Source organism: Thunnus maccoyii, chromosome 2, assembly GCF_910596095.1.
Source record: "Thunnus maccoyii chromosome 2, fThuMac1.1, whole genome shotgun sequence".
Lineage (NCBI taxonomy): Eukaryota > Metazoa > Chordata > Actinopteri > Scombriformes > Scombridae > Thunnus > Thunnus maccoyii.
Genome location: NC_056534.1, coordinates 35,468,122 through 35,493,821, shown reverse-complemented (window position 1 = coordinate 35,493,821; position 25,700 = coordinate 35,468,122). Strand labels below are relative to the sequence as shown.

Genomic DNA, 25,700 nt, shown 5'->3' with positions numbered 1-25,700 from the left:
ACTCTCTGCAGGGCTTTGCAGTCCTACTTGGAGCTGCTCCCAAACCAGGCTGTGATGCAGCCAGAGAGGACAGTCTCAATGGTGCAGTACACCACTCCAGGAGTTATGGCAGAGCTGTCATATTGGATTGCATTAGATTAATGTTCCTAATAAAGTGCTCATGAGTGTATAACTGTTATACACTAACCAAACACTTTATTATTTTAATAACTTTATTTAAGGACTTTTTGCATTCATATAAACATATATAAACATACTGAAGTCACACATTACCCCACATTATACCCAGCCCTTATCCCTCCCTACCTTCCCTGGGACCAAGAGCACACAGAGAGGAAAGAACAATGAAATTAGGTAAATTACAAAACAATACAATTTAGGGAAGAGAAGGAAAAAATAAATAAATACATTAAAATAAAATAATGATAATAATTCACCAAGCACTTTATTTAACATAAAGTAGAATTATCATCTTATCTTTCAACCAATTATAGTATAACTGGTTGAAAGATTAAAAAAATAAATGGTGTCACTCGCATGTAGATGTGTTCTGATCCGGGCTGTTTTCAGACAGTGCAAGAAGGAGATAAACATCACTTCCTTTGTCCACTATTTTGCCTGCTGCTTGGGCTGCTTCCTTGAAATTTCATAGGGGGCGCTATGGAGCCAGTTTGCCAGGTCATGACCTGCTAAATGCAGCATCACTAAGGCCACTATATCTTAGCTGAGTCAATTTCAGGTGCATTGGCCAAATTTCCTACGAGTAATACAACAAAGAATCACGCATGATACTTCCTCATGCCAGTAGGTGGCGCTATGACTGTCACTAAATATGGGCCTGAACACGTGTTCAGGCCGGGACGCTTTACAAGCATATGAAATTTGGAAAAGATCAGGTGGAGTGAAGTTATAAGGCTTTGAAATTTTATGGCGAGAAATTGAAATTCCGCCATGGCAACACCTTTCGACGAAAAGTCACCAACTACATAATATAAGATCTCCAAGGTTTTGAGGCTATTCTGAGTAAATTTGAGGTGGATCCCATCACCGTGCGACCCACAGAGCGTCAGAGTGTAAAACATGTAACTTCCTTTTGCCAGTAGGTGGCGCTATGACTTAGATCCAATATTGACATATGGATGTGTTCAGGGCGGGACTCTTTCCAAGCACAACAGGTTTGGGTCTCTCAGGATCGTGCATGCTGGAGTTATGGCCGTTTCAAATTTCACGGTGAAGGAGCGAAATTCACCGCCCGGCCACATCCCCTAAACAATGTCGAAAACTCACCGTTTTGATAACCTTTCATCTCCAACGCCTGTAGATGATACTGACTGAACTTGAAGTGGCTGAGATTAAATCTCTAGGAGTTCGTTAAAGTACGCAGGCTAAAAATGGCAAAATTGGCGTCAAAATCGCAACTTTGATCCATAAATGGCCGACTTTCTGTTGGATTTAGGGTACAGCTCCAAGAGAGTTTTGGTGCGTCTGGTCATGATATATCTGCACACCAAATCTCATTGTTCTACGACAATCTATATCGTGGGGCTCGCTTTTCTTAATTGTCTAGGTGGCGCTGTCGAGCCATTTTTCGCCGCCTTTTAGCGAGACTAATGAATTAGCGTTAAAATCTGCCATTTACACCAGAACTGACGCGCACGCCAATTTTCGTGCGTTTTGGTACATGTTTGTCGAAATTATTCGCGATCAAAGAGTTGTAATAATAATAATAATAATAATAATAATAATAATAATAATAATAATAATAATAATAAATAATTCCTTTGGATACAAGAGGGCTTCGCGCTGGTCAGCGCTCGGGCCCTAATAATAATATAATCTTTATATACAGTCTATGGGGCTGACATGCGGGACAACAGTGACACCTTGAGGTCATTGTTATTATTACACATGCGTAGTTTGTTTTATAAGAAATTCTAACTAAAAACGGCAGATTATAAACTCTATACTCTACATCTATTAGTGCATTTTAATGCAGATGTGGTACACTAACCCCAGTTTTCAAACCAGCCAATGCAGCCGGTGAAATAATGTGGAATACTGTGTTTCTCCTGTGTGACGACGCTGTATTGGAGATGAACTCAGCTAGCCAGATGCTAACAGCGCGCAGCAGCTCAGCAAGCAGCGTTTAACAGCCACCCACTGCTGTTGTTTACATTTTCTCACTGAAAGACGACTTTTGGGACTCGACCCACGCCCGGACATCATCTGCAGTAGCTAAGCTGCATGTTTTCGCAGGAGAGAGCCGGACTAAAGTTAGATAAGTTACAGGAGCGAGGAGCTAACACCGACATTAGCTAACGAGCTTTACCAGAAAGTTCTGTATTCAGTCGGGACAGTTGTGTTTTACTATCATTAGACTGTCAAGAAACGTGGGCAGATTGGCACAGTGAATACGAAACATGTCGTTTCTGAGGCTGGCAGGGGTGACCATCACCTCCATCTGTCCTTAACAGACTTCAAAGTCAGGTAAAGAGGAGCTAACGCGCTAGGTTAGCTTGAGAGCTAACTAGGAGTGTATCTGATTAACTGTTCAAAGGTTAGATGATCTTTTATTAAAGCGGACATGTTCCGGCATTTGCATTGAAAGTAACATGGTTTGATTCAACCTCTGACTTGACAGCATAGCTTCTCTTGAGAGGACACAACCTTCACTATATCACACCGGTAGCTAGTTAATATAGCTTGCTGCTATCTGGTTTCTTAAGAGACTTCGCAAACGACCTTCTTGTTTTGAAATGTGATTCATGGCTGCTGTGTAATCTCCCTCCTTTTCTTTTAGTAACGTCGACTGACATTAACCAGCTTCAAAGACGGCAGGGGAGAAGAGACTGGACTCATCCGACTCAGCATCCACCTCGAGGATGGAGTTAGCAGCGGTGAGTCTGTTTGTGAAGCTCATCGTGCAAACTGTGACCTGAAGCTGATAATTAGAGGGTGACTTAGCACATATTTATCAGCATGTATTCTCGCATACAAAACGAAACCAGTGTGTTGAAGGATAGGTTCAAAATGTTCAAGTCTGTCTTAAACAACAGCCAGGTGCCAAAATTAACATTGACAAGTTTTTCTTGCTGTAATCATTCCTCCTGTTAATACTGACCATTAGAAGATCCTTCATAATGTACTTACAATGTCAAAAGCTAAAATGAAGCTTCAGTCGTCCAAATGAGTCAAATCAAGTAGATATCTTTCAACGTTACAGCCTTTTTAGTGCTAAAGTCCCTCTTTTTGTTACTATACTTCCACCGCAGCTCAACAGGGAAACGCTGTCCGAGGAAACACAAAAAGGGATTTTGACGCTAAAAAGACTGTAAATGTGTCAGAATCCACTTGATATGACTAACTCAGACTGCTGAAGCCTCATATAAGCTTCAGATAAACTTTTAAATACATTTTTGACTGTGGACACACTGGATTTTGGCACCAATCACAGTGAAAAGCACATTTGAGGGGAATCATTCAATAGTCAGTGTGAACAGGAGGAATGATTACAGCGAGGAAAACCTCTTTCAATGTTCATATGAGCACCTGACTGTTGTTTAAAATCGTTGAACCTGTCCTTTTAAACTTGCCCATTTTAATGCTGTGTCAGTGTGTGTTGTGCTGTGACTGTACAATAGTTTTCTGCAGTTACACATTTCCAGCTTTAAATATTTCACTATAATCCAACTAAACTAGCAGTCAGTGGTTGATTAATGATAGAAAAAAAAACAGCCGGTCCAACTCGATGGCACAGTAGCTCCAACAAGATGTGGGCAGTATCGACAAGATCCTTTATCACAGTGTGTGTAATTTTGTGTCACGGTATGAGATGTAGTAAATTATATTGGAAAACAATTAAGAAATGTGTTAATGGATAGAGTAATCTGATGAGAATGTGATACGTGATTGTAAGCAGACATGTAAATGGCTATTTAAAGGTGCAGTGTGTAGAATTTAGTGGCATCTAAAAGAACAGACTTAGCAGAAATGGAATATAATATTTATAACTATGTTTTAATTAGTGTATAATCACAGAAAATAAGAATCATTGTGTTTTCGTTACCTTTAGAATGAGTGCTTTATATCTACATAGGGAGCGGGTCCTCTTCCATAGAGCCCGCCATGTTTCTACAGTAGCCCAGAACAGACAAACCAAACACTGGCTCTAGAGAGGGACTTTCGCGTTTTTTGTGAGTTTCGCAGCCGCCGTGGGTTTTCGTCCATGGTGAGGGGGGAGGGGTATTCAGTTGGTTGATCTGCAACCTCACCACTAGACGCCACTAAATCCTGAACACTGGTCCTTTAATAACTTGTGTGAATTTACTCCTACTTCATACATTTTCTGTGACCCACATTTAAAGTCCCCCCACCCCACACACACACACACACACACACACACACACACACACACACACACACACACACACACACAGCCATTTCATGACTCATGCCATTTGACAAAGATGCAATTTAGCAGTGAGCTTGGGGGGGGGGGTGAGGGGGGGTTAAATAAAGATATGTGAGTGTGTCTCTAAAAGATAAAGATAGAAGCCCATAGAAAAACGTAGCCTGGATTAAGCTTCTGCTTTGGCTGCGAAACAGGGGGGAGGGAGGAAGAGAAGCAGGAGAGAGGCATTGTAGGTTGGCGGGAGACCGAGAGAGAAGAAGAAGGGAGGAAGGTTTGTGAGAGAGATGGAGGTTATTTCATAATATGCTATTTGTAACAGCAAATAGAGAGAGAGGTGAAAGAGGGCAAAATGCAGGAAAAACAGGATTCTTCAAGCCGAACCCCAGGCAGCCTGGGGAAGGTAGGAGTGTGTGCTTGTGTGTAATGTGTGCGTTAAAGTGGCACATGTGTGTGTGTGTGTGTGTGTGTGCAGCAGCTACATACAGTATGTATTGAATGTTGTTTGTATAGCAGACAGTTTATGCAGTGTGCAGAAATTTTATTCTGTGTTTGTTGTGATTGTGGTTATTGTTATTGTCTAATGAGTTTTTTGTGTAAATGTTTACCTTCAGATGCAGCTGAATTCAGTGTCTCTCTGTCTCTCCGTCCAACTCTGTGTCTTATGCCCTTTCTGTTTGTTTGTCCATGAGGCATGTAACCACAGATAATGTTAAGTCTCTTTTAATTCTGCCCAGCAGCCCCTGTGTGTGTGTGTGTGTGTGTGTGTGCGCGTGCGCGTGTGTGCGTGCGTGCGCTGTCTCTGCACATCTTCATCATCTCCGCTGTGGGGGAACCTGGCCTCTGCTCTGTTTACAAGCTTGTTTACAAGTAGTGCTGCGACTAACCAGTGTTTTCATTATCCATTTATCTGGTGATTATTTGCTTAATTATTTGCTTTGTCTATAAAATATCAGATTTTTTTTTTTTTTTTAATTCTTGTTATCATTTCTTTGAGTCCGAGTTGATGTCTTCAGATGTCTTGTTTTGTCAGATCAGCAGCTTAACGTCTGAACAGATCCAGTTTACTGTCATGTATGACAGAGAAAGCTTCACATTTGAAAAGCTGCAGCCACTAAATATTTGGCATTTTTCCTTAAAAAATGACTAAAACAATGATTTGATTATCAAAATAGTTCCCAATATTAAACTCAGTTATGTCTTTGAGATAATGTTCATTATTTCGGGGCAGATTTCTGTGATGTCAGACTTGTGGTTTTCCTGCTCTTTTGAGAGGGTCTCTGGCGTTCAGTAAGAAGTGACCGACCCTCTGAAAGATGGTGAACGGTGCATTTTACACTGTGACTAATCCTTTATATTTCTCTTTGCCTTATCCCCTTTCTCCGTCTTTCTATCCATAATTCTGATTTCTCTCTACATTCCCACATCCCCTCTCTGTGCTCTCTGTCCGCCATTTCTTTCTCCTGTCACTTCTCTCCGTCATCATCCTCAGGCTCACCCAGCTCTCAAAGCCTTTATGTGTGGCTCTCTCAGCGGCACCTGCTCTACGCTTCTCTTCCAGCCTTTGGATCTGGTCAAGACGCGGCTGCAGACACTGCAGAACAATGCCAAGCCGGGGTGAGTGTGTGCACACATAACACACGTACACATGTGAAAATGGAAATACACACACACACAACACATTACAACTACATGCCGTCAGATGCAGGCACAGCAGGGTCCATAAGTCTTTCTCATTCAAGAGACTTTTTATCAGTATGCTCCTGGTGTTATCTAGTTACTTTGACTCACACAACATGTTAAGCGACATGCTCTCCAGGCACGTGTGACAAAACAACAAGCATAAACACGAACACACACACACACACAGCAAAGCAGGCCTGAGTCTGCTGTTATGACTCATATAGGGTAATTAGTCAGACCAGCACTAATCATACTAGTGTATGTATGTAATCATACTGTCAGGCTGCTATGCTGCAACTTCCTCCAATGAGGACAGAAACAGTTACAGCAAAAAGTGGATTTTTATTTTAAACATTACACAGGTGCAGTTGTCTTTTATTTACATTTAGTCATTTGGCAGAAACATGAGGCAAGATATTCAAGTATCATAGGACAGAGTGTATTCTTATTGTTATTCTTATTAAAGTAAGAAACGACTGGAAGTAGTGCAACAATCAACAAAGTGCTAAAAAGTCAAAGGGGCTCAAAAGAAGAACTGAGTTTTCCGGCGTTTCTTGAATGCACCGCAGGAGTCAGCTGATTGCACAGAGCCGGGTATCTCATCCCACCAAAGACGAGAAGAGTCCGGATCGTGATCGGCGAACACATGTCATATGTATGTTTTTACACGTTTGCGCCTTTTGAACGTGTCTGTAACCGTTCTTACATTTGATCTTGCAGATCTCCAAAGGTTGGGATGTTCAGTGTTTTAATCAACGTTATTAGGACAGAGAATTTCTTCAGTCTGTGGAAGGGAGTTTCACCGGTGAGTAACAGACCACGTTTTTCTATTCGCAGCATTTACAATCATTCCTGTAATTATAAATCCTGTTGTTGCATATCTGTAAGTGCAGCTGTTCACTGACACACTCTCAACCTGCATCAGCATCACCTCTCTGTCTTACTCTAAGAACCAGGCAGACACTTGAAGGACCAGTGTGTAAGATTTAGGGGGATCTATTGGCAGAAGTTACCTTAGAATGAGCCCTTTATATTTACATAGGAAGCGGTTCCTCTTCCATGGAGCCCGCCATGTTGCACCGCCATGTTTCTAGAGAGGAGGCCTTCTGTCACTAAATCATAAACACCGGTTCTTTAAATGTCACATACTACAAATTATGAAACTTATCCATGTAGTACAATTTCTCTGTTCAAGAAAAGCTGACAAAGACTAGAATATCTCTTTGGATTTACTTCTATCAAACCATGACAAACAGCTGGACACACTATCATGTCAAAATATATGTATTACACCATCGGTTGGTATTTTTAAAACAAAACCACCTTTAACAGCATCACATCAACAAAAAAAGCAGAGTAAGAGAAACGTTTAAGACTTTGATCTCTCTGGCAGTCGTTTGTGCGCTGCATCCCCGGGGTGGGCATCTACTTCAGCACCTTCTACTCGCTGAAGCAGCACTTTTTCCTCGACCGTGCACCCAACGCTGGCGAGGCCGTTCTGCTCGGAGCGGGTGCCAGAGCCGTGGCCGGGGTCTCCATGCTGCCGTTCACTGTCATCAAGACGCGATTTGAGGTGAGTGACAGTTTCTTCAGAGCCCGTCTGAGCTGAGACGTGCCGTATGATTTGTTTTTTTATGACTGTTGGATCATTGATTCATATCTCGGCATATTACTACAACCTGAAGATCAGTGGAATAATGTGAAACCATTGTGTGCATGTTGGTCCACCTGTATAAGAAGAAACAGGGACCCACTCAAAGAAAAACTGCTCCATAGCATCACTAGAGGTCAAAAACTCCACAGGGTTCCTTTAAATCTCTTATGAATTCACAACACCTACATATTCTCTCTCATGACTTGTCCACCTTCAGCTTATTCGTTTATGAGGAGCTCTGCTTCTTAGTCATGGCTCTCATTGGCTGGATGACACTGCAGAAGTGTTGATCAATGAACCGTGAAGTTTCCATGAGTAACAGACATTGAACTCAATTAAAAAACGTTCCACCAGCCTCCATAAATGAATGACTACAATTTACAACCGGTTGTCTACGGCAGCAGTCTCTGTAGATAAAACTGTTTCTGAGTGACATAAAAGCAAAGGTGTAAATGAATATGTTCCATATTAATTTTATATGTTTGTACGTACATTTCAGAGTGGCTATTACAACTACGTGAGTGTGGCCGGGGCTCTGAGGAGCGTGTATGAGACCGAGGGAATCAGGGCTCTGTTCTCAGGGCTGACCGCCACGCTGCTCCGAGACGCTCCGTTCTCCGGCATCTACGTCATGTTCTACAGCCAGGCCAAGAGGGCCATGCCTCAAGGTGAGAGCTGCGCTGGAGTAGGAGATCAAATGAGCAGAACACTGCAAAGAGGTCATCCTGCTTCCACAGTGAATCAACCAGATTTATTGTAAACAGTGTTAAATTTCATGTGCCGTTGTTCCCCAGGCGGCACAGGACTATACAGAGCATAATAAAAAAAAGCACCTTTACTTTCCATGTTTAAAAACCCCACATCTAACACTCTTCTGCTTCGTCCTGATACCTGGTTTTATCTCCTGTCAGAGGTGACATCATCGGTCTACGTCCCGCTGGTGAACTTCAGCTGTGGGGTGGTGGCGGGTGTTCTGGCGTCGCTGGTAACGCAGCCTGCAGACGTGGTGAAGACCCACATTCAAGTCAGTCCGTCCCACTGGAGGACATCAGACGCCATTCGCTACATCTACGCGGTGCGTGTGCTCATTTAATCACAGCACGCCAACTGTTTGTGTTGCTGCATGTGCACGGGTTAGCCAAGGTCGTTTTCAGTGTACAGCGCTGTTAGCAACACATTCTGGTTTATATTAAGGGTTGTTGTTACATCAGTAACATATCACGCTGAGCTTTCATGCCTTTTCTGTCCCTCAGGAGCACGGACTGCGCGGGTTTTTTCGCGGGGCTGTACCCAGGTCTCTCCGACGCACTCTGATGGCTGCTATGGCTTGGACCGTTTACGAGCAGCTGATGGCCCGAATGGGCCTCAAATCCTGAAGAACGACGGCGTGGAGCCGCAAGAAAACAAAGGCAGGATGAAATTGAAAGAGACAGTGAAATATTTTCTCAATGCAAGAAGAGAAGGGAGGAGCTTAATGAGACAAGATTCTGAACAGAGGAACCAGGTGGTTGAATGAGAGAAAGAAAAAGAGAGTAAGAATGCAGTGTGTGTGTGTGTGTGCGTGCGTGTGTGTGCGTGTATTTTTGTTGATACAGTATTTAAATGTTTGTGAAAATGTGCCTGTTTTGTATCTGTAGGCGTGTAAGTTCAAGATTGTGACGTAACACACCTGACACACTCTCAAGTCAGTCTTGGACTGAAGTGACGCTCCCCGCTGTGAGGTGAACTTGTTCCTTCTCTTACTTTTCACGTTCGGACGCCCTGAGGTACGGCTACCGCTCAAAAATGCACCCGACTGAGGGCTTATAAGTCTTCTGGGCGGCGTAGTCGCCTTTTGAGGTGTGGAAACAGACGGGACACTCAGCACGCCGCCGTACTGAAGACCTGCTGATGTAACAGAAAACAAAGCACTGCAGAGAGAGCAGCTCCGGCTTCTGCCATATTTATGAAACGTGCGTAAGATTGAGCAATGTTTCTTACTCGCCAACTGATGTTCATCACAAGCTGACAGGAAATTTAATTTGTTTTTAGGCTCAGACAATCACAAGTACTCACACAGATGCATTATGGGAAGAAAATCTAGGATAACTTCAATTAATCACAAGAAAGCCTTTGTTGCCGTACTGCTCAAAACGATGCTATGCTTTAACCTTTTTACACAACAGTGGTGCATTTTTGACTCCAGATGTGCTTTTTTTAAAGACATATTGATAATCTTATCTGGGCTAAAAAAATGAATGAATTAATAACGTAGCCATAAGATATCCAGACTCGTGACGACGTCTCAGTCAGATCAGGATTTTGTGAAGAGTTTTATAATTGAAATGCTTTTTTTAGTTTTTTTTTTAGGACTTTAGCACAAAAACAGCAATGCAATTAGCATTTTATTTCCTGTGTGTAAGGAAGCACTTTTCTAATTTGACTTTTCTTTTCTAGACATTAAGTAAATATTTCTGTGACAGGGTGAAATCTTATTTTGTTTCAGTTATCAGAGTTTAACGAGTAGCCCGTCGCATATTTCCAGAACATTAAGCTTGCAAGTCAAGCATCGTTTAATCACTGTGCTACCACGTTCATAAAAGTTATACAGAATCTATATCAGTCTGGAGAGAGATGGATCTTCCTCTTTCCTCATCCTCCAGCCTCTTTCTGGCTCTGTAAATATTTGACTCACTGGTTGTAACAAATGAAGACCATATTTTTATGTTGCTTGTACAGCGTGCCATTTTCCATTAATATAATTTATTATTGTTGATATAAAAGAGGTGATATATTGAAAAGAGTGATTATATTATTTATACATTATAAGTGTTTATAGTAAAAATGCCAAATGGAAGGTCTCATCAGTGAAGGAGATTGATGGACTTGTCTTTATAAGTAAATGGAAAAAGCATTATTGTGTATCAGCAGTTTAAACATGCTGAAGAATTCTGGAAATATTGGTAACAGTTTGATTTGTGATATAACAGGATGCTTCTAGTGTTATTTAACAATTGGATATGTTGAAGCCTCTCGACAGATTTCCTCTGGTACAAAGAGAGAAATGAGGCGGTGGAGTTGAACATGAGAAACGTGTTTTTGTTTGTTTGTTTGTTTGTTTGTTTTTGTTTTTAAAGGCCTTTGTTGATTTCGAAATGCCTCGGCGTTTGCTGTGTAACACAAACTGTGCATCTAAACTGTGAACCCACAACGTGCCGTAACTCACACACATGGACGTCTTACGTAGCAGATCATCTTCATCATCACACCACTCCTGTCTCAGTCTGTCCTGACTATATTGTATATGGTCATTGTTATTGTAGATATTTGGTCTGTGCATGTTGTCGGCTCAGACGCTGTGCCTGTCGGTTTTTAACATTAATAAATTTTGCTTTTTTTTTCATGTAATTTTGGCTTTTTTGTTATTAGAAATGAGGAAGAGGTTGATATTTTTAATGAATATAACATGCTGTGTTATTAGACAGCAACTATTTTATAAACCATATCAACTACTGTATATTAGAAATATAATATCAGTCATATTAATAAGAAAGCAGAGCATGCTGCTACTCAACGTTATCAAGACTGTCACACAACCAAAACCAGCTTATTATAACCAAAATATGTTAAATATAATAAAGGGAATTAAACATTCATTCACACAAATATCAGAAGTATAAAAAAAGGTTTTTACACTGTAAAAGTTTGTAATTACAGGAATAAATTTCTGTCAAATTTTTACAATTTTTTAACATTTGATCAAATATTTAAATGTATAAAATGTAATAAAATGATCAGACATTTTCTTAGGTTTGTGGTTTCTAAACTGATTTGAAAGATACATGAAAGACAATATAACTTCAAACTAAAATCAAAACACTAACTTTACCTTTTCAAAATATTGAAAATGTAAAAAATAGAAAATATTTTTACAAAACAAATTCTCAAAAAAAATCTAAAGCATCCTTTTAAAAGATGTAAATAACATTTGGGCACTTTTAAACTAATCTTTTACCTTTTTAGCAAGAGTGAAGTGTTGCTAATTGTTCGTTCCAAAGTAGAATTAATGCAGAGTTAATGTCACTAAAATAACAAATAAAACTCAGTTGTAGATGAAGCTGAGTCCTGAAAGTCCCAATTCTCCCTCCTTGGTTAAAGCTCCACAGTGATTCTTTATTGGATGTTGGGGGTCATGACCTCCTTCAGCCCAGGCCTAGTACACCAGAGGGTCCCCGTTCACCCACAGCCGGCGGGGGACGACAAAATCAAAACTTTGCAAAAACGAGGCAAAATAGTGTAAGACATGAAGAGAACAATGCAGAGAGTATGAGGATGTGTAAAGTCAAGATTGCAGATGTTTGGCTGTTGAGGTAGAAAATAAATATTAAATGTGGATAGAAATGATAAAATGAAATATACTTTTTTTCTGTGACTGAAATGTTTTAGACACATAGATAAGCTCCATTCTTGAGGCCACTGTTCTTTAGTCTTTTAGGTAAATTAGTCCGTTAAATATGTGGCAGCAATTTTCTTGGAAACAGATAAAGCTTTATTTGTATTTTATTTAAGAAAATTAACATTTACCTTAATATCTTAATTCTTGTTTTTTTTCTGGATGTTTTCTCAGGGCAGCAAATGTTATAAGGTGTGATAAACCCTTGGTTAAAAGTCTTCATTAAGTTTTTTAAGTTTTCAAGATCTGTAGGTCGTGTTTTGGCCCTCCGCTCCTGCTCAGCCCTGCGGATTCTTTAATGATCTGATGTTAGTATTAAGTCAGGGTTTGAGATGTCATCTTGGGTTTTTTAGCTCTCAGAGGAGCCACAGTGTGCAGAATACTAGTGCAGAAGAGATTTATGGTCAGATACACCAGTTTCATGGCAAATAACGTTGCTAATAACGATGCCAGAAAGCGTAAAGTCGAGGGTTTGACCCTTATTATGTGTAGAGAAAGTGAAAGCTTGAACGTATCAATTAGGTCAATAAATTCTATAACCAATGGATTTCAAGTGCAACAGACACGTATGTTAAAATACTTTGCCACGATGGTGGAGAGTACTTCATAAAATTCACTTATAAAACCAGATGACTCGGGTGGTCTCTGTATGAAGATGCAGAGAATTTCCAAAGACCATTTTGAAAGAAAACACATATGTAAGGATGAGAAGACTCTCAGGTCAATCGCTGAGCATTTAACAGCTTTTAAAGAGCACAGATAGACCACCTCCCCGACCTGTGGCTCTGGGCTAGTTAATAACCAGGAGGTGAAGTACTAAAATCATTGCAAATAAAAGTCTTATTAGCTGGAGATCTTACATTAAGGAGGCTGAAATGAATAAGTAGAGGGAGGATGGCGTCTAAATTAGGCTGGCAGCGAATATTAGTGAGATTGTGTAGATCTGCAGGGGAGATTGTTGTATATTCTACTGCTTATAATTACTGCTATAATCGTATTTACGGTGGGGGGGATAGTGACCAGGAGGAGCTTATTGGATTGTGCTAAGCAACCAGGCGATTATGTCAGAGGTGTGTCACAGTGACATGGGCAGGTTTTCGCTAACACCATGAGGACTGTTGTCCTATGACTCAGGTTTGATTAGTGACCTGAGCCACACTTACACCATTAAATACTCAAGCTCCTTTATTCTTTCATTTACTGGATTTCTTCCCTCTGTTGAGCCTGTTACATGAAAACCACCATCTTGCACTGTTTCCATGTGGAACCCACAATGCGTTGACTCGGAGTACTTTAACAATTGTATTGGCCTCAGTGGTTCAGCAGATTCTTTAGTGATGGGATTAGACCCATGTGCAGGCACATTGGTAGGCTTTCGACTGTGAGGCTTACTGTGTTCGTTCATAGGAGAAAGGATGAGGGAGGCAGAAATTGAAGCTAAAGATAATGTCATCTTTGGCCCCAAGGACTGTTAATGAAATGCAGACCAGCTGATTAAAAGTGGCTGCCTGATCATGTGGCATAATTACCCAGCAGCTGTCAGTATTTTAGCTTCCAGATATTATTCTCTTCAGTCTGTAAACGCTGTGTGGATGATGAGCTATGAGATGGCTGTAGTTAACAGGAAACTGCTGGTTCATGTGGCCGCCATGTTTATGCACACGGTAGAATGTCGGGATTTTCTAGAACATTTAGCCTGAGTGTAATAGCATAGTTCTTGCACTTGTTCTATATTAACTGTGTTGACACATTTTTCAGTGAGCCGTGTCCATGACATGAGACATGTGAAATGCACAGCACTATGAGTCGAGAAATAGACAAAGTTGGCTGGTTATTCCTAAAACTTTGTCTTTTTCAATGTTGTTGTTGATAAACATGGACCAGTGCTCCATAGCACAGCAGTTTTCAAAGCCTGGTCCTAGATGAGCCTTTATGTAAATGCGCACACTGACAAGTAAATACATATAAACAATATAATTCAATACAATGATACAATAACAGCAGCAACAACAAATGATGGATCATTCATATTGTGATTATATTTCATTGTGCATGGAAACAACTCTGGAACATGAGCATCAGTCAGTGTGTAACATTCTCAACTAACACGTTCAGAAATTCCATCGATCAATACACTCATTCAGAATTTTATTTAATTGCAGGATATTTGGGAGTAGAGTTCTTAATCAGGACATCATCTTTACGTTCATTCTTGGGTTGAAAATGATCCACCCCAGATGGGACTCGAACCCACAATCCCTGGCTTAGGAGGCCAGTGCCTTATCCATTAGGCCACTGGGGCAATTGTGATAAATTTATTGTAAAATATAAGATTTAAAATGTCTGTACAACGCAGAACTGTGTATTTGTCAAACAATTAATATATCTGGTGTACAATAATATTTCACAGCTATTTCTTGTATAAGAAATATATATTTTTTATTATTTAAAAGACGTCAAAACGCTACGCAGCCATTTTTCTGCTCCGTTGCTAGGCAACAAAGAACAAATCGCTCTGAGATGTGAAGCTTCACACGAGCAGTTTCCTATTAAACTCTGTTTGACTACAAAATAAAGGTCACTGGCGTGTACTGTTTTAAAGCGGTTTAAAACAGTACACGAGCTTTTTATCCGTGTGCCATCTCCTGCTTCGGTTTCCGCCCGCTCAGAGATTTTAACGGGAGGGCTGTGATGCGGATTACATCGACACTTCACTCTGAATAGTGCTGAACGGCGTCACTACATTTACAGGGCCTTTGCTCGTGCCTTTAGTTTGAAAATATGAAAGCGGAAGAATGAATATATGCTGGGGGTAAACCGTCTGTTAGCTACTAGCGCTAGCCAAGGTCCTACATAGCAGACTTCCCCAAGAGATACTGAATAACGTGTCATTTTTGTATTTTAACGCGGCCATGTTAGTCATAAGAGGGTGTAATTCCATCTGGTGGCGATATCTGGTTGATTTTAACGAAAAATGACATTAGTTTGCTGAAACTTAACGTCGGGTAGCGAACGTAACCGCTAACTAACAGTTTTTGTTTTCATAGACAGCAGCATCCAACGTTACCTTGGTTAGAGATAAACAAGCCAGCCATTCTCGGCTAGCTGTCGCCTCCTTTTAAGAAACAGTTGTCGACATGGTGAGTTAACGTTAGCGTTTTTGTCAATTGATAATTTCATGCCAGGAGCATTGACATGTCTCATACATGTCAGGAATGTTCATGTTGGCCTCAAAGTTCTGTCATAACCTTAGGAAATCAAATTGTGGTTTTGCACTCTTTTAGATCCTCTCACGCGTGAAGCCAGCCGTGGGAGGAGAGACACCTGTGAGCATCAGTGAGAAAAAGAAGAAAAACAAGACCAAGGTTCCCCAATTGGAGGAATACCTGCAACAGAGAGATTACCTTGGGGCCTTGACACTGTTAGAGGTACATTCACACTACTTGTAGTATGACAAAGTAAATGAGATTCATCTCATTCATTAATAAGGATAATACTTATGTACTAAAGGCTTTTCAGGTCATCCTTCACTAGAAGTGATAGGGTTCAACCCTCACTATACACATCATTATATTAGGTTGTACTGGTGAAATAAAGAAATATAAGAAGCCCAATAAAAAAAGTCTAAGGAATTGGTTCACGTCAAGTCAAATTTATTTATAGAGCACATTCAAAAACTACAGAAGTTGACCAGCAGAAAAAAGTAAAATAGTATTCAATAATTAAAACAAAACAATCAAAATAGATAAGTAAATTGTAATAGACAAAATTAATAATTTTATCATGCTATAAAAAATTAGGGTGACTCAAAAGTGATTCTATAAAGGCCACAGGATTTAAAAGTGGTGATATATGGTGATATGTATCTGACAGTGAGGGGAAAACTGTTTCACAGTCTGGGAGCAGCAATGCTCGGAGTCCAAGTTATATATCAGTAATACTTTATTGATTGAAGTCCGAGGCGAACGGGTCAAGTAGGTATAGGGGAAGAGCTTTATTTATTTTAGGGCTGTTTAGGGTTGATTGTTTTCTCAATTAATTAATTAGTCATTTGGTCTATAAAATGTTGGAAAACAGTGAAAAATGTCCCAACCAACAGTCCCCAACCCAAAAATATTCAGTGTATTATCATAGAAGACTAGGGCTGATTGGCCCCTGCGGATGAATGAATAACTTGCTGCACTTTTCAACTGCAGTGCCTCCTGAAGATTATTCTGTGTCGTACCCTAGAATTAAAGTCTCAGGAATAGATTAACAGACAACACTGTATTACTGCTGCTGCTGCTGCTGCTGATGATGATGATGATGTGTGCTGTTTCATCTCCAGTTTCAGAGAAGTATTGGAGAGAAAGAACAACATGCAGACCTCTGGATTGGCTTCTGCGCCTTTCACTTGGGTGATTACAAGAGATCTATGGAGGTATTTTTTGTTGTATATGAGTGTGTTTGTGTAGCTGGATACACAAAATTTCATATTAATTTCATACCCTACATTCAAATGTTGAATACCTGTCTGACAAATGTATACGGATGTGACTGTCAGTTTTGCGTAGTATTCTGAATATACTAATCTTCCCACTCAACTTATCTTCTTACTTTTCCTTATTTTCCATATTATATTTGTGTGTCTGATATCATTTGTCATATTTCCATGTCATGTTCTGACAGGAGTACAAGTCACTGACCATGAACCCTGAATGTCCTGCTCATGTGTGGGTTTATCTGGCCTGTGCCCTGTTTTTTCTGGGGCTCTATAAAGAGGCTGAGGAGGCTGCATCTAAAGGTAGGCATTCCAGCTGACCACATCTGTAAATTCCTCCTTTGTACACTAGTTACTTGACGTTGATCTAGATTTTTTTTACAGTTTTATTTGGGGAAAAAAACCCTCCAGCTCACCAGCTTTGTGTAGCACTATTAACAGTAATAAACTGTATCATCCCATTAAAAAAAAAACAACAACATTTTTTTCTTCCATTTTTATTGAAGAGATTTCAATATAAACTAGCAATACCATAAAGAAAAATGTCTCACTTAATCTCTTTTTTTCCCCCTTTAAATTTAAAAGATACATAAATGGGACATCCCACAGCTGAAAAATCGACTTGTCAGTGCCCTCTGGTGGACAAACTATGTAATGATGACACTACAGCTACAGAGGTCACTTCTTAGTTTATCAGACTTCATGCAGCTCCATCTGGAGACACAAAAGGCCGACAAACAGATGTGTAACATTGGTGTTGGCTCTTTCAGCACAAACCATGAAATACAGCCCGAGTGTGCTTAGAGTTCTATTTAAGTGGTCTTTTATAGTGAATGAAGGAGCTTTTCTTGTGATGATTTTTCTGGAACTAGAGGTACATAAAATATTTCCTCTCCAGATCAACGAACTGATCGCTGAGAACAAGGTTATGATGTTTATGAATTATTCTCATTTGACGTGCTGTCTGACTATTTTTGGTGTCTCTTGTTTGTCTCTGTAGCGCCAGTGTCCCCTCTCCAAAACCGGCTCCTTTTCCACTTGGCTCACAAGGTTGGAGAACTAATAAAGTGTTTTCACTATTACATATTAACTTTTCTTTCCTTTTCTGCATCACTGAATCACTAACAGTCGTCTGCTGAGCAGCCCTGCAGTAAGTTTGTGGTTATAAAATGAGAGAAACATGCAGGTCTGTGCTCATGTTGTACGATACTGATTCTGTTTATTCCACCTTCTTTCATCTGAGCTCAGTAATGAGGACATTTTAGTGGTATTTCCAGCGTTTGTGTTTGCTTTCTCTTTACTGTGCGTTTCTCTTTGTTTCTCATCTCAACACAGACCTGATAACATCTTTCTCCTTTGTTGTGCAGTGCTTTGTGGTGTATTTTCTTTTCACCCAGTATTTCCCTTTCTGTGTCATCTTGATGACACCTCTGATTGATGTCTCCTTCTGTTGTCTGTTGTCTTTTCGTATCGTGCCTCAGTTCAACGATGAGAAGAGGCTGATGGGTTTCCATCAGAACCTGGAGGATGTGACAGAGGACCAACTGAGCTTGGCGTCCATCCACTACATGCGCTCGCACTACCAGGAGGCTATAGACATCTATAAACGACTTCTACTGCAGAACAGGTTTGGTCTTTTGCTCTGCTAAATGAGTTTCACAGTCCTGCTGCACTTTAGCACAATGTGTGCCATCTTAGCACCACCATGACAGGTGTGAGTGTGTTAATGGAAGAGCATTAGATTATGTGCACTTCACGTCTTGTGAAACTATAAAGATAATTCAAGTGTCAGTGCAGCAGACTCGCTGAGGTAGCTTCCTGTAATGCTGATATATCTGTAATAGCAAGGCTAACAAAATGAAAGACTTTGATTCCACTAGATATCTTGGGCCACTTCCCTTGAGATCCTCATGAGGTTTACAGTAGATCTTCCAGCTTTAGTTGCAGGCCTCTTCATCTCTGAGCACACATTTTATCAGAATACAAATTAGCTGTACTTATTTCTTTTGATTGCTAACAGAAATATGCGACAATATGAAAATAGGTTTAGGCCAAAATATATGTATTTACATCAGAGATTGGTAAATTATAGCAGTACCAGCCTACTTCCTAAGGGTTAGGGTAGCAAGTATCCATTCCTTTGTAAAAACCCATTTTTGGCATTCAGGTGTTTCCTCACTTGTGTCTGTTTGTTCCTGTGATGACTTTTGTATACTATATGAGATTTCAATACAAATCTGACTATTTATAAATAGATTTGTTATCATAAAATACAATTATCTGACATTTGAAATGCTTAAATCAACTGGAAGAGAAACCACTCCACTCTGCAACCTCAGAATCATTTTTGACAGCAACATCTCCTTTGAACACCATGTCAATCAAATCACCAGCACCGGTGTCTTTTTCCACCTAAAAAACATTGCTGGTCTCCGCCCATCATTCTTCTTCTCTGCTGCCGAAACTTTGATCCATCCTTCATAACATCCAGAACTGACGACTGCAGCAGTTTCCTTTATGGCGCCTAAATAAACTCCCGTACATCCAGAACTCAGCTGCTCGCCTGCTCACCCACTGCTGCTCCCGTCACCACATCACCCCGTCCTCCAGAACCTCTACCGGCTCGCTGTCCCACAACACATCCAATCCAAACATATCCGAGACTTCACCGATCTGTCCATGTTCTACTATTATATCGAAAATAGTGAATAATTCAATTCATGTTTAACATTTGCAAAATACTTGTTCCAAGCGGCTACAAAACATAACAGGAAGTTATGCATTTGGTACAAAATTTAAATGCAAAAACAAATATCACAAAAACACCGACAGCAGTATTTCCTCTTTCACCGAAAGCGACATGAATAGAATCTGGTTTCACACCCTCTTTACATCTGGTCTTTCAGAGAATTCCTGGCTCTGAAAGTGTACGTCGCTCTGTGTTACTACAAGCTGGACTACTATGATGTGTCCCAGGAGGTGTTGGCTGTGTACCTGCAGAGCATGCCTGACTCCACCATAGCCCTCAACCTCAAGGCCTGCAACCACTTCAGGCTCTACAATGGCAAGGCAGCGGAGGTACACACACACACACACACATACACACACGTCTGTTGCAAAGATATCTGCCAAATAATTGGTTGCTCAAAACTATTTTCCTTATTTCCTTGCAATGTAATACTAAATCCCTATCCATGTTTGTGGCTCTATGCACCATCAGAGAAACCCCAGGCGTGTTAAATGGAGAAATCAAATCAATAGGACTGTAACTGTTAGTGGGAAGGAGCTAATATTTTAATGCTTCACTAGAGATCTTAGTTTTTTAATGTTTTACTTATCCCTGCATGCACCATCACAGTGGAATCATTACCTGCTTGCCCTTGAAATTTCTACAGGGAGAGTAAACGGTGGTAGGCTTGACTCGTGTGTGTGTGTGTGCACTCTCTCTCCCCCTCTCAGGCGGAGTTGAAGAACCTAATCGACATCTCCTCCTGCTCCTTTGAGTTTGCTAAGGAGCTTATCCGACACAACCTGGTAAGCTCTTCACAAGCTCAAACCGCGAGTGTGTAGCTGTAGCCGGTGTGTGCAGACGCTAGTGACTAACGTGCTACTTTTCCCACACTCTGAATCTCTCCCCTGTGTGCTGCAGGTGGTGTTTCGCGGTGGGGAGGGGGCGTTGCAGGTGCTGCCTCCTCTGATCGATGTGATCCCAGAGGCCAGACTCAACCTGGTCATTTACTATCTCAGACAGGGTGCGTAGCCGTGGTAGCTTTCTGAAAAACAAACAAACAAACAAACAAAAAAAAAAGTGAGAAAATATTCCTATTGAGATGAAATTTGCTTGCAGGATTTTTAAGTGAACTGTTAACGATCCGGATCCTTAGACCTTAATTTACTAATCAACTATACTAGTAAGAGAAAAGTTATGAATAAAAGAAAGATGCAGTATAATTAGTTTACACTGCCATATTTATCATTTATCGTGCAACATTTTATGTAAATGCTGTATCTGTGTTTTCATGGTGCAGTTAATGTGATGTATAATTCAAAGGTATCCCAATAGCGGGATTCATATGCTCTGTTTTATACTTCCAGACGATGTCCAGGAAGCTTTCAACCTCATACAGGATTTGGTGCCGACAACACCTCAGGTGATGATTTTTCATATGATGCTTCACTTGTTCTTTCAAGGGTGATTTATCTGTTTGGCTGCAATAAGAGACTCCAGATCGACCCCGTCTCAGTCTAATATTAATAATAAAAGCTGTAATCAGGGTTAATATTGATAATAGTGTTTTCACTTTAATGGTTTGTAGATTTCGTATCTTTATTTTTACAGGCTTGGTGGTGAATCATCATGGTTAAAATGAATATGTTTTAATCATTCCACATTAAATGAAGGGCTTTTATGTGTTCTTGCTCTACTAATAATTCAGACCGCTTTTGTTCAACTTCCAGAGCGACTTAACGTCCCCTGGATCTCAAAACGTGAAGCTGATTAAGTGTTTTTTTTATGCCTCCGCGTCGGCGGCAGCTGTGGCCGGAGACATTATGTTTTCGGGTTGTCTGTCCATCTGTCCCGTTTTGGTGAAGGCGATATCTCAGGCTGGAGGGAATTTCATTACATCTGGCACAAACGTCTACTCGGACTCAAGGATGAACTGATTAGAATTTGGTGGTCAAAGGTCAAAGGTCACCGTGACCTCACAAAATACGTTTTGAATTCATATGATAATTATGACAAACGTCACAGACGTCTAGAAGGATAAAATGATGAAATTTTATATCCAAAAGGTCGACTTCACTGTGACATCATAATGTTCTGCAAAAACACTTTTCTGGCCGTTATTGAACGCGGTAACTCAAGAACAGAAGGGAAGATTATGACCACATTTGGTCGGATACTGAATTGGTGACACTGATCTTTATTAAATTCCTTCAAAGTCTTCACTACAAATATTATAAGTCTGGACAGACGTGGATGTAAACTGCAACCCGACTGGTTGGCGGAGACGGTGTTTCTTTACTTGTTGAAGTGGATTCTGATGGATTTCGCAATAGGAACGAAGAAAAGACCTCAAATGCTCGATAAATCCCTGACTTCATTCTTAAAAGCAATATTTGACTTGCTTAAGAAAAAAATATTTTCATTTTGAAATTCTTTCACCATGAAGAGACGACACACAGAGAGCTGATGACATTTTCTGATCTTCTGTTATTTTCCCAGGAGTATATTTTGAAAGGAGTGGTAAACGCTGCACTGGGACAAGAAATTGGATCAGTGAGTATTTTCTGTTACACGTAAAGAGTTACATGCAAAACAGATGTGATAATAGTGAGCGCGAGACAAATGTGTGTGTGTGTCGCTGCGCTTTTATCTTTCAGAGGGATCACTTGAAAATTGCTCAGCAGTTCTTTCAGCTGGTCGGAGGCTCAGCCAGTGAATGCGGTACACTGAATAGAAGTTTAATCAATTTGATGCTTTAAAGAAAAATTGTGCAAACGTGTGTGTGATTTTTTTTTTTTCTTCTTCTTTTCTTTTTTTTCCCCTTTCAGACACTATTCCCGGCAGACAGTGCATGGCCTCCTGCTTCTTCCTCTTGAGACAGTTTGAAGATGTTCTTATATATCTCAACTCAGTCAAGGTTAGTGTTGCTCAGTACCAGGAACACATTATATGATTTGTTCAAGTGAAGAATCACAGAGTTATTACTTTACTGTGGTATCAGTATGTAAGATGGAAAAAAAAAAAGACTCCCACGCGCCGGGTGAATAGTGTCACTTCAAGTGGTGCTTTACAAACGCAGAACATTTATGTGTGTTTTTTTCTTACCTTCACTGTGATTCATGCTACCAACAAAAAGCTGATACTTGTTCCTACACTTTTTTTTTTCTCTGGATATGCAGGCACTCAACCTTTTTGTGTATTCTTGCATAATTGCACTTTTCTATTTTCAGGGTTACTTCTATAATGATGATACGTTCAACTTCAACTACGCTCAGGCTAAAGCAGCCCTCGGCAACTACAAAGAAGCAGAAGAGGTACGTCGAACGTCGACGGAGCTGCTGCTTTATTATTAATCCTGACAGCTTATTGACTGTTATTTTTGACCGCTTTTCATTTTTCTTTCAGATTTTTCTGCTGATTCAAAGTGAAAAGATCAAGAATGACTATGTTTACCTCAGCTGGCTGGCACGCTGCTGTATGTATAGCCGTCATAATGATGATGATGATGATGATGGTGCAGTATGCTTGATTACAAAAATCTTTTCCGCAAGGCAAATTCATTTATATAGCGTACATATTCATACGCAAGGCAGTTTCAAAGTGCTTTAAATACATTTAGAGTTTAAAAGGAATTGAAAACAAACGAGTGCATAAAAGAAAATGTGAACATTTGTATAAATTCAGAGGCAATAACATTAAAATAAAGACGTAATAACAAAGTGAAGCATTAAACACAAGATTAGAAAGCAGCAGTTCACAATTATGAAATGGATCAATGATGAAATCTAGTTAAACAGGAGATACAATTTCAATGTATCAAAGAAATCGTGGTTACATAAGAACAGAACTAATAGGATGCATTATTTAAAAAAAGATTAGAGGAATCAGTCCAGACTCTTTAACTGTTGGTTTTGAGAACAAATCTCAGGCGATGCTTTGGCACAGAGTCTGTTGATTCTGTCAAAATGATCCATAAAATCTTAAAATTAGTCCTGAACGCAGCAGACGACCAGCACGTGCACACCGGCTCAAAATGCCAAACGTTGGTGAGGTGTTTGTTTAGGAAAAAGGCTCCGATACGCAGCACGTCGACATTTTGCATATATTATAAGTAGTTTTCACCAAAAGGCTCGCTGTTACATTTGGCACTAGCTGAACAAAGGCGAGGCCTTTTTAGAGAGACAACACATATGCTCTCAAAGCCAGCACAACAAGAGACCATAAGTTGGAGAAAAAGAGACCGAGGAACTCCTTATACTTGTTCACTGAGGCTGAGATCTGAATCACTACCAGATTTCTAGCCTGAGGAGTTCAGGGTCACTCTTACACACAGCTAATGTTGCTCTCAGCTGTGCTAAGAAATGGAAATCTCCATTAAAAGATTTTTCCTCCTTCGGCTTAATCCACATCTATAAAACCTGCCCACAGGCGGTTAATATTTCTTCAAATTTGAATCTATAAAAGTTGCTGAAACTGCCTGTGAATGATGGATTACTGAACACTCGTCTTGTTCTTGTCAGACATAATGAACCAGAAGGGTCGGCTTGCCTGGGAGCTCTATCTGAAGATGGGCACTTCCTCCGATTCCTTTAGTCTGCTTCAGCTCATTGCCAACGACTGCTACAAGGTGACAGCATCCTCATTCATCTATGGTGACCACTTGAATGGAAACACATGTATTTTCCCTTTTTTTTTCCTGGTACATTTATGTGTAACTGAACTGTGCGAACGTCTACATCTCGCTTCATATTTCTCTGTTAGATTACAGTGATTTATTGCTGAAGGCAGAGGCCCTTCAGTCTGTGCTACAAATTTCCAAAGCATGTCGATTTCATACCAGATGTGTCACATACATTCAGTATATATACTGTATCTTCATACGTGATTTATTGAGTTGACAAGGCCTAAATGCTTGAAGGAGAGAAAAAAAATGTGTATGAATTTGGGCTTCAATGAACTATTATTTCTCATCATTTATTAATCTGCTGAATAGTTTCTCAGTTAATTGTTTGGTCTATAAAAGTAAGACACAACTCACTGCAACGTCTTCAAATCACTTGTTTCATCCAAGCAACAGTCTATTGAGTCAATTGAGATTATTATCAAATAGTTGCTGATTAACTGTATATTGATGAACCTCTTGAATTAATGTATTTGTCCTTCTAAGATCAATCTTGCTTCATGCTTGATTCTAGACTAAATTAATTGGGGATTTGGTTCTAAATATCAGATTTATCTTTGTGGATCTTGACTTCTCTCTGTGATATTTCCTACAGCCCCATTTTGGCCATTTTTTTTATCTTCACATCTTGCACAAGCACATTTTAACTCGTGTCATTAGAGGTGTTATTTTTCAAAAAAAGTTCTTTCACCATATTGTGAACTGCAACCAAACTTGTGAGCAGACTTCACAAACACGTATTGTTCCAGATAAAACCTCTCAGCGGAGACAGAATGCTCTTTCGGTAACGAGGCGTTTCAATCTGTGTCTGGGAAGTCTGCGTGTTGCATGAGGTGCTCATGATCACATCCTGTTGATTTCAGATGGGCCAGTTCTACTACGCAGCCAAAGCATTCGATGCACTGGAGAAACTGGACCCAGGCTCCAACTACTGGGAGGGCAAGAGAGGGGCATGTGTCGGCATCTTCCAGCTCATACTGGCGAACAAAGAGTCCAAGTATGTTCGTCCTGCGCAATAATGTCAATCTTGATTTTATCTTTTCACATTTTTGAAAAGTTTGGCTTCACACTTGCAAAACATCATCATTGTCAAAGAAACATTCCACGTCCAAAGAACATGCTTCAAACTGTCGGTGGGACGTCTAAATCAAAGATAAAAGAAACGTGAGTGATGGCGCATTCTTAATCTAATCTGGTTTCCTCACATATCCTGTTTGTGTACCAGGGAGACGCTAAAAGAGGTGGTGCTTCTGCTTCGAAATTCAGGAAACCCCCAGGTTGAATACATCATCAGAGCTCTGAGGAAGTGGGCGAAAGACAACAGAGTCCTCCTCTCATGACTGCCTTCGGCGTTCAGCTTCACTCGCTACAGACGTACAGTAGCTACTTTATGCAGACATCAACAGTTCTTGTGGTTTAGTGGTCATTTCACTTGAAATAATGGTATGAACGATGTCTATACCACATGAAGCAAAGAAATATGAAGTTATTATCTCTGTTATACTGTAGTTTGTTTTGTATTGACAACATGTAAGCTCTGAATTGCAATTATCTGAGTAACTGTATATTTGTAATAAAACATATGCATTTTTAAAATTACTTTTGGGTCGCTGTCAGTGATTCATTTATAAAGT

At 40.2% G+C, this 25,700-nt stretch overlaps 2 protein-coding genes and 1 non-coding gene across 5 annotated transcripts; 2 read left to right on the top strand and 1 right to left on the bottom strand.

The window, feature by feature from the left end:
- Positions 1-1,802: 1,802 nt before the first annotated feature.
- Positions 1,803-11,132, top strand: slc25a38b (solute carrier family 25 member 38b). Of its 3 annotated transcripts, XR_006092682.1 has the most exons (9): positions 1,803-2,487; positions 2,801-2,897; positions 5,901-6,025; positions 6,812-6,896; positions 7,485-7,664; positions 8,245-8,413; positions 8,657-8,820; positions 8,999-9,277; positions 9,383-11,132. XR_006092682.1 is itself a non-coding variant. In XM_042396102.1 (8 exons), the coding sequence occupies exons 2-8, from the start codon at positions 2,883-2,885 to the stop codon at positions 9,119-9,121; spliced, it is 861 nt and encodes a 286-aa protein (XP_042252036.1). In that variant the 5' UTR covers positions 1,803-2,487; positions 2,801-2,882; the 3' UTR covers positions 9,122-11,132. The 3 variants fall into 3 exon arrangements, 2 of the variants coding, with proteins under 2 accessions (XP_042252036.1, XP_042252043.1); XM_042396102.1 differs by having other exon boundaries at positions 8,999-11,132; XM_042396109.1 differs by lacking the exon at positions 1,803-2,487 and adding an exon at positions 2,500-2,685 and having other exon boundaries at positions 8,999-11,132.
- A 3,274-nt stretch (positions 11,133-14,406) lies between these two features.
- Positions 14,407-14,479, bottom strand: trnar-ccu. The gene has a single exon. It is a non-coding gene; the product is annotated as a tRNA-Arg (tRNA).
- Positions 14,480-14,962: 483 nt separating this feature from the next.
- Positions 14,963-25,665, top strand: ttc26 (tetratricopeptide repeat domain 26). Its single transcript, XM_042398916.1, has 18 exons — positions 14,963-15,317; positions 15,462-15,605; positions 16,505-16,597; positions 16,846-16,960; positions 17,658-17,707; positions 18,139-18,284; positions 19,564-19,735; positions 20,117-20,191; positions 20,307-20,409; positions 20,753-20,808; positions 21,885-21,938; positions 22,043-22,106; positions 22,214-22,302; positions 22,616-22,699; positions 22,791-22,860; positions 23,906-24,012; positions 24,930-25,063; positions 25,292-25,665. The coding sequence occupies exons 1-18, from the start codon at positions 15,315-15,317 to the stop codon at positions 25,404-25,406; spliced, it is 1,674 nt and encodes a 557-aa protein (XP_042254850.1). The 5' UTR covers positions 14,963-15,314; the 3' UTR covers positions 25,407-25,665.
- Positions 25,666-25,700: the final 35 nt, after the last annotated feature.